At 35.3% G+C, this 10,611-nt stretch overlaps 1 protein-coding gene across 1 annotated transcript; it reads right to left on the bottom strand.

Annotated features, from left to right (window-relative positions):
* Positions 1–10,394, bottom strand: LOC122278219. The gene is made up of 18 exons (XM_043088362.1): positions 10,034–10,394; positions 9,485–9,706; positions 9,137–9,232; positions 8,469–8,521; positions 8,192–8,288; positions 7,626–7,699; positions 6,910–7,024; positions 5,713–5,823; positions 4,821–4,897; positions 3,638–3,704; positions 2,358–2,423; positions 2,050–2,157; positions 1,791–1,921; positions 1,526–1,592; positions 1,366–1,430; positions 1,151–1,244; positions 922–992; positions 1–824 (listed from the first exon to the last, which is right to left on the bottom strand). Exons 1-18 carry the CDS (start codon positions 10,160–10,162, stop codon positions 473–475), a joined length of 1,995 nt encoding a protein of 664 aa, XP_042944296.1. The 5' UTR covers positions 10,163–10,394; the 3' UTR covers positions 1–472.
* Between the last annotated feature and the right edge of the window lie 217 nt (positions 10,395–10,611).

Below are 10,611 nucleotides of genomic sequence, written 5' to 3'. Positions count from 1 at the left end.
TACCATAGAAATAATTCTGAAACTTTAAATATTAAATCAAATAATCTGTTATTTAATGATAAGATTAATACGTGATGAGATATAAATATATAATACAAGAACATAATCTCGAGACGTAATCTTTTATATTTGTTTCGCTTCAGTGGCAATGTTCTCTGTTCTTCAAGAGCTACATATTTTCATAATATGCAAGAATTTGCTGATCATACAACTTCCATTATGAGTGCAGCAAATTAGGCAGGAGATTGGTGGGAAATAGCTCTTGCTCGGTTCAGATTTTCTGGCATCTTTAACAGTAGTTTCCCTTGGAACGTTACGTTTGGTTTGTATCTAAGTTCATCATCAAGATCAAACAACTTGTACTGCTCCCATTTGACCTAAAATATATATTCTTCTGTGGGGAAAATGCTTTCTTTCTTGCCCCATGAAAAAGAGAATCATATAATATATTTCTTTTCCATCTTCTTGCAGGTCAGCTGCTGGCTTTTAGGTCCTGTTCAATAGCATCAAACTCCCAGTCACAAATCTCCTCTGCCAATTCATCTCCACTAACATGCCCAAATTCCAGCTCTTCTTTTGTCGGCTCTGCCTCAGAGTCCAATGCATTCAGTCTCTTAGTCATGGCCTCATCTTGTTTCTCTTCCAAAGTCACAGTCTTCTGTTTTGAGTCAAGGAACGGACTTTGATGGGGACCATTGCTGGATGGTGTCTCTAACTTTCGAGTTGGAGTCTCGATTTCTAATTTCGGTCTTGCAATTGATTCAAATTCTTCTTTTATTTTCTCCAGGTCATCAAACAGCTCTTTGACCTTCTGATCATCTTTTCTGGATGATAAGTGCCCCAGGTGTTCTTTAAGTGAGATGGATATACATATTGCAAGCGATTAGGAGGGGAACAAACATGATAAGACTATATGCATACCTGAAAATGCCTTCACTCTGATTGCAAAACTGCCTTTTCATTGTGTCCACAACACTTAAAGTGGTTACGAACTGGAGCAAACATATAAACATGGAGAATGTATTTGTTAAGTAGACAAGAGGTCGAACTTTGTGAAACGTGGAAGGATATAAAACTAGGCATCAGAATATTAACAAAACTATGAAAGAGATAATTTAGGGGGGCGTGGGGGAAGGAAAGTCATGCATACCTTGGCTTCAATATTCAAATATTTTTCTTCTAGCTTTTTTCTTGGATTTGTCACTTTTGAACTTTCGTCATCTTTGCTAGGAGATATTTCAGACCTGATTCAGACAAACAATGCTTGGTTTAACTTAATATTTTTTTTTTTTTTTTTTTGTTAGTATGTTAAAGTAGGTTTTGAAAATTGAGTAACAAAATTTTAATATGAAGAGAACAAAATACCCTTGACTAGGACCCAAGTCGTCCACAAGTTTCCTGGTATCAGCTATGGAAGGCCTCAACATTTCCTAATTTTATATACACGATATGCTTAATAATTAGAAAAGATACTGTGTCAGCTTGACAGATTCGAACAATCTAGCTGAGATGAATAAATGAATACCTTGTAAGTAGAGAGAAGATTAATAACCAGATTCACAAAGTTGTCTCCATATCTCTCCAGTTCACCACTTGAGCATGCAATAAGGAAAACACCATCAAATAAAAGAAATAATGTAAAAAATATGCAGGCACATGAAACATAGAACTGAAATTAGCAGAGATTAATACAATGTTCTGAACTATAGTCTTTAAAACTATACTTATAAAAGGAAAAAAAAAATGAGTGCGTGCATCATGTATTTGACAATTATAGCAAACATACATACTTGACCTGCATCTCCCGTTGCTCAGTATACAAGGTCTGGTGAACCCAGGTATCTTCCAGAAAAGTGATCCACGTATCGACAACATTTCTTTCTGCTCGGCAATAAGAAATGGATCTCAACAGCTCGTCTTCCTACAATAGAGCAATATTTAAAGTACAAAATATCATTAACGAGATGGATTTAGCCATTTTGAGCTATTTAAGTTTATATTTCTACGAGTAATCTAAAGGAGATGAAGGTCACGAGAAAGCTATCATACCTTTGTTTTCAAGTGTGCAAGAATCTCACTACTTGCTTCATCAAAATTCTCTCTTTCTTCTCTCACATTGTTTAACCGTGCATTAGCAACAGCCAAAGAGTTCTTGACCTACAATAAATACTCATCTAATCAAATTAAAGAATAATGGAAAGACACTCAGCATACTTAAAGCAACCTTCTGAATGGATAATAAAATGAAAGAATATGCAGAGCTAACATCAATGGAACAATGTAAAGATGTCTTTATCACCTAAAAACTTCCTTCACACTTAAGAAATAACAACATATCAGGTAGATCAAAAAGTAACCTTCTTCAATTTAGCTTCAAGTTCATCTCTTTGCTTTTCAAGTTCTCCAATTTCTACCATCAGTTCCTGGAAATGCATAATAATTAATGTTAAAAACCTTCGCAATGAAGTGGATCATATTCTGTTTTAAACTCCATTGCCAAATAAGAATTCACTACATACCAGATAAGGATAGGAAACTCTTCAAGGGTATCAAATATGTTGGTTTTTCAGTAGTTAGTCAATAAAGATAGGGAAGTCGCAAAACCAAAAATCTGTCAATGGGGCATATGCCAAATGTGTTGGTTTCATTTTTCAAGCATACAAGCGAGCAAAGTTTCCTACCAAAAGGAGTTGCACCTTTTTCATTGAGTGGGTTTCCATTATTACACCCCAGCCCCCTTGATGTGCATGCCCCCCCTGTTTTAATCTTCTTTCTCGTTTCTCCACATCCACAATTTCAAAATTCAATGAAACTAAAGGGAATGGAGAAAAATCAAGCAGAGAGAAAACTAAAAGAACAAGATAAAAGTTGAAGATGACTCGAGAGGGAATGGTGAAGGTTTTTTTGGCTTTTAAAACTTTTAGTTTTTATGAGAATACGCATACATACACAGATATATAAATAGATATAGATATATATATATATATATATATAGAGAGAGAGAGAGAGAGAGAGAGAGAGAGAGAGAGAGAGTTAGTTGAGTTCTAGTGATAACTTAAATTATATTTATTTTTTAGTTTCTGAGGAAAAAAATCCATGGATATCATAGATATTTTTGGGGTTAAGGCATTTCAGTGTTTATATTTTTTCTTTGGGGGGGGGCGGGCGGGGGGTGTTATAAAACAGAAAACGGATACACATGCATAGAAAATTACTATGTACCAAAGCAAAGATGACTGGTATCATCATCTTAACACGAGATGTCATGTGCCGTTACAGTACTCATTTTAATGTTGTGTCATCCTGAGATAGGATGGAGGTACCATGTATCTGTAGTCCAAGACTCCCTTGCCTCCACTCCGGGAGATATGGAAAAGAACAAAATAGAAAAGGGGTATAAATATATAACCACCGCATTAGATATACTAACTCTAAACTAACTCTAAACACCTGAAGCTTGTTGTCCAGATTCGATATATAAATGGAGAAGCATAAAGACAAACAATTGACATATGAAGCTTTTCTGAAAGAAGCTAATAGTGCTTATTAATGGCATTGATATATTCCTGAAAGAGAGTCCCTTAAATCAATGCTTATTGATGAGGAAGAAACATTACTTCTTCAGTAGCAATTTTACCTTCTCAAGCTGGGTAACTTCATTGGCTTTAGCCACACGAAAATTGAGAGCTTCTTCTTTCTGAGACCTGTTTGAAATATATAGGTAGAGAATAAGAAACGTTCAACTAAAGTGAAACACAAAAGGGATGGAGGTAAACAGAAAATTTCAGTTTAAGCTACAAAAAGGCTGGGGAAAAGCCATTCTATAGTCAATTTTCAAAATTGCAACCTTTCCATGTCCAATTTTAACTAGGCAAAAAGTATATCTGAGAAAAACTTCTGGATGTCTAGAAAATATAAAAAGCTGTATGCATCATTACTATTCTCAATGAAGTGAAAACCTATAGACTAATAGAATTATCAGCTTAATCAAGTACAAAACTTGCATTTTCTGTTGTCATAACAGTTGAATATTATTTCGGCCAAACTTTCCAAATTAGTTAAAAAAATGCAAATTGCGAGTGACTGGCAACTGAGCACGAAATCAAGAAGAAAAGATCTTATTTATGGCAATATGATTGTTTCTTACTCTGGTGGTGCTGAGAACCAAGAGGTCCAACTTCCTGGCGTTGTGTGTTTGGACACTGTGACAAGTTTGTGGCCCAAGTTACCTTGTATCATACCCACACGGACTTAATTTCTCCTATGCAGGCATGTGACAAATCCATTATTTTAAAAGTGATGTGGTATGCCTTTTTTCATTTCCCTTTCCACATTTCTTCTTCAAGAGCTGTCTTAAGGTTGAGCATCACCACTTAGCAAGGCTCTTGAACATAAACTTCATAACTTATTGAACCATGGCATTGGCAAGAAATTAGAGATGTTTTCTGTATTTACCCACAAGTGTGATGGCGTCACATCCAGGTTTGTAGCATGATGTCTGTTTCTACATTGATTTATTCTAGTTTTCTGCTCGAATTGGTATAAGAGGGGATGCATAAAGATAATGAGATGCCTTATCCTATTTTGGCATATGTAACTTATGTTGTAACCCAATAAATTTAGTTACGGATGACAAATATTTCCCCTTTATTGTCTTAAAGAAACCATGGGCATCCCTTATCCTAAAAAAACATAAGTCAGCCATCACGACACAAAAGCAAATCCATCCACTCATACATGCACATGTAAGCATATGCAGCCATCCATACAAACACCTCAAGTAGGAAACTTAAAAGCAAGTTCTGAGATACAATATGAACCTGTGGTCTAAAATCCGCTTTTCAGCTTTTGAGGTAGAGTTAGCCAGAGATTCCGATAATACTTTCAATTTATCAACCTGCACATATGGCATCTTCAACTATCAAGTATCAACCACAGAAACTATGACGGAGTAATCATGAAGAATTTGCATAAAGCAAGCAAAGAGTTGCACAAACTATCAATAGTGAAATTTGAAATAAAATTGCTAACAACGAGTTTAAAACCAATTTCATAATTCTATGATTTTTATTTCCCAAACACATTAAAATACATGAAAATTCCAGTATTAGACATGGATGACACATTTAGTCGGAAATGCCTGGGATGCATGCCGTAGGAGATATGTCTAGGAAGGAATAAAGACAGTAGCACAGCCCTAATTCAGCCAACAAAGGGGAAGCAGCACCAGAAGAGTTGTCAACACCAGAAGAACTGAAGAGTTGTCAACACCAGAAGAATTATAAGTATGACAGCCTGAAGTCAGTTTGAACTGATATTTCCATATCATGAACATAAAAAATTGTAGCAGCACCAGAAGAAGATACTATGGTGATGCTACAGCGCCAATGTCATAACATCTGTCACTTAGAGGCATGGTTAAGCTTATTGCATACCAGACATCTATAAAATAGCATATAAAGAAAATTTATCAAAGATAACGCCAACAAATGAGTCAAATATTAGAAGCTTTCTTCACAGCTCTGTTATTTCCATACAGAATTAATGTTGGTGCTTGCCCAATACCAAAAAATAACTACTGGCTGGGTTATTTGGGACATATCAGTTGTGCCCTAGGTAAAAGAGATGAAAAACTAACCTATTATCGTTGGACTCAGTTGAGATCTTTCATCATACATAAAAAATAAAATAAAATAAAATAAAAAAGGAGACCTTTTCAGCATGAAGTGCAGGAGAATCACCAATGCTCAAGGACTTTTTCCTCAGTAAAAGTGCCTCCAACTGGAAACATAGTTGAATTTGTGCAATTGCTCCTTGTGGAGCCTGCAAGGAAACCGAAGACTCAGCTTCAATCAATTTTCACAAAATTATACTCGATTATCTGATTGAGAAGCAGCCTAGTGCTGCCCCAAGATTGTGAATTAAAATGGAAACTTCTTGAATAGATCTACAGGTGCCTTGAATAGTCAAGAAATCCAAGTTTAGCTTTACTTTCATTAAGATAGACAGCTAAGATGCTCTTGATTTCCCTTGTAAGGAGAAGTGAGCATTCATTGCAAAATGACCTAGGGGATGTTTTGATGTAAGAAGTTTTCATGAATGGCATAAAAATTCTTATGAATAGTTGTCAACACGTTTTTTGAAAATGTTTTGAATAGAGTTTTAAAAAAGTGGTGCAACCCATTGAAAATACAGTTGGATGTCAAGATTTTAGGGGAAAATAATTTTTTCTTTTATTAGTTGTAAGTTAAATACACTCCTAGTGTTTCTTACATTTACAACCTGATCCTTCACCCCATTCTCTTGAGGAGAGAAAGTACCATATAAGGCAAAGTTAATTGGCGATATGCTGAAATTGAAGTATTAGAAGTTGAAAGAAAATTTTTAATTTTTCCTAGAATTTTATCATTGTATCCTCTCGAACTTTTTTTATTGAGTTGAACTTGTGAAAACAATAAAATATAAAACTTCTATATGAAATTTTTTTTTTTTTTTCCCTTCATGTATTAATAATGAAAAGTCATTTACAAACGCTATAGAAATTAAGGTAACTGTACAATAGGAGTAGAAATGTCTCAACATCAAGGTAAAAATAACTATGTGCAGATACAAGGATTATTAGAGTCAAATTTAATATTGACCTGATAGTTTACTGATCTAACCAAAAGTGTAGTATTAATAATAATAATAACAATAACAACAAAACCAATAATAGAGACAATGGAAATTTCCTGTTAAAATTGCAAACTGTTGCCTTTCTCCAATCATTTTTATATATCAAAGGCAAGGCATCACATCAAAATTGTCAAATGTGATATGCCTCCAATCATTTGTAGAAATTTTACATTTGACAACTTGCATCTGTTATGTCCATGTTCGTGTGTGTGATACGAAGAAGATCAAGCTCACCTCTGCCACTGCAGAAGTCGTTTCTTCAGGTGATCTTTCACAACCTTCGCCTGGACACTGGGATCCATTCAGTTTATCCAGTTTTTCCTTTAGACTACCAGCTTCAGCATCTATTCTGAGAGCAGACACCAGTTCACAAAAAGCAGTGGACAAAACATTAAAGCTCCAATTACCATTTGAGTGATGATAAGCAACCATGAGTTGGGAAAGAAATTAAACTCAAGCATGATTTGAGAGTAGTTGCTAAAACATATATGACATATATGCATGGTCCCATATGACTCTAGCTATACCACTTACTGATAGGAGAGCAATGGCCAATACTGAGGGGTTTTCCAGAGGCAAACGGAAGAAAACACACCCTCCACATAAAATCCACACATTGGATACAATACACTATATCATTGGTGGAAAATGTCAAAGAGTGAAGCACTACTTTGTCAAAGCTCAAGCAAGCAATGGTCATTTGACACATAAAACGGTATTACAGATAAGCAAAGTTCCGTCTCATCAAGGTTTAAAAATGTAGCCACAAAGGATCTGTTCCTTAACTGCACATGAGTAAACATAGTGCTACATGCTGATTCATCAGACTCATCAGAAATCAAGCATATAACAGTTTATTCCTTGCATAATATCTGCAAGTGGATATAAAATAAAGTGCAGACTCATCACAGCCCTGACTTTCAGCTATATAAATCAAGTTCCAAAACTACCTTTCAAGATCAGCATTCATTTTCAACCCTGTAATTGCACCTTGAGCATATTGCAGCAACTCTTCTCGCTTAACCTAAAACCAAGAAAACAAATGGAAAAGATGAACAGAGAGATGCATGTATGCAAACATATTCAGTTCTAGTGTCATTGTAAAATGTAAACAACATTAAAAATTTTATTTGTGGCGCACAATAATGATGCTATATAGGCAAGCCTGGCAATATTTTGAGTGCTCTGTAAAAAAAGATAACAAGTACTGACGAATCAAATAGAACAATGGCAAGAATCAGATCCAATGAAAATAATATTTTTCTACATACAGAAAGAAAATCTATTTTAATCTGCAATTTAAAATATCAATGCTTTCCCATCACCAATGACAATAACTTAAATTTATAAAGCTTCTTCAAACTCCTAGTCAAGAACTTCTACAAATTAAATTGTGCCAGCATCTCTACGATATGATAATGAGTTCATGTGTATGTTCCACATGATAGTCAGGGGCCTAATGCTTATGCAATTCCTACGTAAATAGATGTCCTGGGCATGCATTTAATGTCTTTACCAGTACTTCATCTTGGTAGCCTGAGAATGCTTTCGCCAAATCCTGTACACTGCTCATTATTGCATTGTGAACTTCCTTTCCTCCTGAAAGACAGAGCCTGTACAAACCATACCACAAGAAACTTTATATGTAAGTCAAATAATACTAGGCTGAAATATGTGCTAATCACTTTTTTTCGAAGAATGTGATTTCAAGGGGGAAAAAATAGGAAAGAAAAGAATAGGCCAAAGAGCTGTAATCAGACATTATAAGAGAATTGGAAGATATAAAAAATCACCCATATATCTCCAGAAGTAGTGAAACTTCTTCCTCGTTTGGTGCTTCAAGAATCTGATTCATACAAAAGAGTTAACCTGCGGTTAAACTCCATGGATCAGCAAATACAAAGCCATTAATATTAATAAGAATGACACTAAAATTAGAGGTAAGGTAGGAAGAGAAAAAGTATCACAAAGCCTCAAATTTCAATTGACTAACACCCAAAAAATTAATAATAATTTAAAAAGAAGCATCAAGTAGTAAGATCTTATTTTCCTCAACTATAAATCAGGAAACTTCATATGTACTTCGAATATGTCCCTACACAGTACAAAGCATTATTAAAACATAAACTTGAGGGGTCCACTTGATCAGCAGAGAACATCCACATTCCAGGTGAACTTTCTCCTTTGGGATACGATACTACAATACCCATTTATTTAGTAAATTAAACACCTCCTTCAAGATCCATATGTACTATCTATTTTAAACCTATAATCTAACTTCACCCCCCCCCCCCCCCCCCCCCCAACAACTCAAGAGAAAGGGAGAAGTACTATTATAGAAACGAATAATCCTTTCTTGTCAATGGCATCTAGTGTGGGTTAGTTGAAAATTTCGAAGACTATAAACCATTGAAAATCTTCAAAATTCTTATGGGAAGCATGGATGTGTTGTTCGACTTACCATGGACAACGTTATACCTTCAAGAGCTTGACTTTGAAGAAAGGCATCACGAAAATTCCTAAGTTCACCACCCATGTCACAGTCAACATAATAAACCTGTTCACCATTATATGACAATTACTAAAAAATTACTTAAAAAATACAGCGCAAAAAACACGACGTGACCAAAAATAAATCTTATTTGCATACGAAGCACATATCTTTTACGAAAAACCACAATAGTCAAACCCCCACCGCGTAGGAAAAACCAACTAGAGGTGTTCCCTAAAAATTTCTCACAACCAACAAAACATTCACATATACCCAAAAGAGAGACAAAATAAGATCCAAAACCGGTATGCTTCTCACCAAAGCAGCTTTTCTTGGAGAGGCATTAGATTCATCAGAAGCAAGCTGTTCTTCGGGACTTTTTTCTATGTCCTCTCGAGAAACCACGGATAGACTCTCTATTTCTTTAAGGGCCACCAACCACCTTCTCAGTAATTGAACTCTCTCTGTCCCTCTACACGACACAGAAACCTCTTCCAATCGTTTCACGGTGAGCTTAAAGCTTTTCAAATTCCCAGGACCCTGATCGAGAACTCTAAAATAAATCTCAAAAATACAAGAGAATAAAATCATATGGCCTAAAAAATAAAAACTACAACGACAACAATGTGGGAACATGACACAACCAGCATTGCTTCTAATTAACTAATTTCCAGTATTGGAATAATAATGACAATAATAATAATAACGACAACAAAAGGATATTAATGCAAAACCCCAGCCGGCAACCGAGAGATATAGGAAACAAATAAGCTAAAAATGAAATGTATATTGCATGGTAGCAGAATGTATGTCAATAGTATGTAAATGAGAATTATTATAAGGAAGAATAATAAGAAGAAGAATCACAATGCGGTCATGGATGATCTTGACGCCCTCGGAGACGGCATAGCCGGCGTAGTTGCGGACGGTGCGAGTAATGTTGTTCCTGCCCCCAGCTTCCACTGCTTTGTTCACCGCTGTTCTTATCCACGACATTGTTATCGCCTGTCTCTCTGTGTTGACACCACTTTTTCAGGCAAAATGTAGGATGGTACGAGAATCTGAGACTGGAGATATCTGGGAATTAGACAGTATATATTAAGGATGAAACAAATTTTCATATTCGTTTTTTGTTATAAATATTGTCGTGGACTTTGCTGTTAGAAAGAGCCAGTTGGATCGAGAGAAATGGTCGGGGATGGAAGAAGAAGAAGTCAACCGCTTTATTCAGCGCGCCGGTGCAGTGAACGTTTGTATTTTTCTTTACTTTTATTAGTTCAGTTCGATTCCCATGCCTCTCCTTTCGCTTCTTAACTTCATTTCTCCTTAAACTCTCTCTTTCAAGTCCAAACATTTTTCTGTTTTAAATTCCAAAATAATTTGTTTTCTATTAGAAAAAAAAAAAAAATTGCATAATAAAAACAAAATATAAGTAAAGTAATACA

Source organism: Carya illinoinensis, chromosome 10 (assembly GCF_018687715.1).
Source record: "Carya illinoinensis cultivar Pawnee chromosome 10, C.illinoinensisPawnee_v1, whole genome shotgun sequence".
Taxonomy (NCBI): Eukaryota; Viridiplantae; Streptophyta; class Magnoliopsida; order Fagales; family Juglandaceae; genus Carya; species Carya illinoinensis.
The sequence above is the reverse complement of the archived record's forward strand: the minus strand, read 5'-3'. Positions and strand labels throughout refer to the sequence as shown.

Bases quoted from the DNA above. Each gene is read 5' to 3' on its own strand.
- LOC122278219 (XM_043088362.1), bottom strand. From the start codon at position 10,162: ATGTCGTGGATAAGAACAGCGGTGAACAAAGCAGTGGAAGCTGGGGGC. The intron at 3,705-4,820 runs GTTCATATTGTA...TATTTCAAACAG, and splicing joins AAGCGGATTTTAGACCACAG to GTCTCAGAAAGAAGAAGCTC. The intron at 2,158-2,357 runs GTTACTTTTTGA...TATTTATTGTAG, and splicing joins TTGAAGCTAAATTGAAGAAG to GTCAAGAACTCTTTGGCTGT.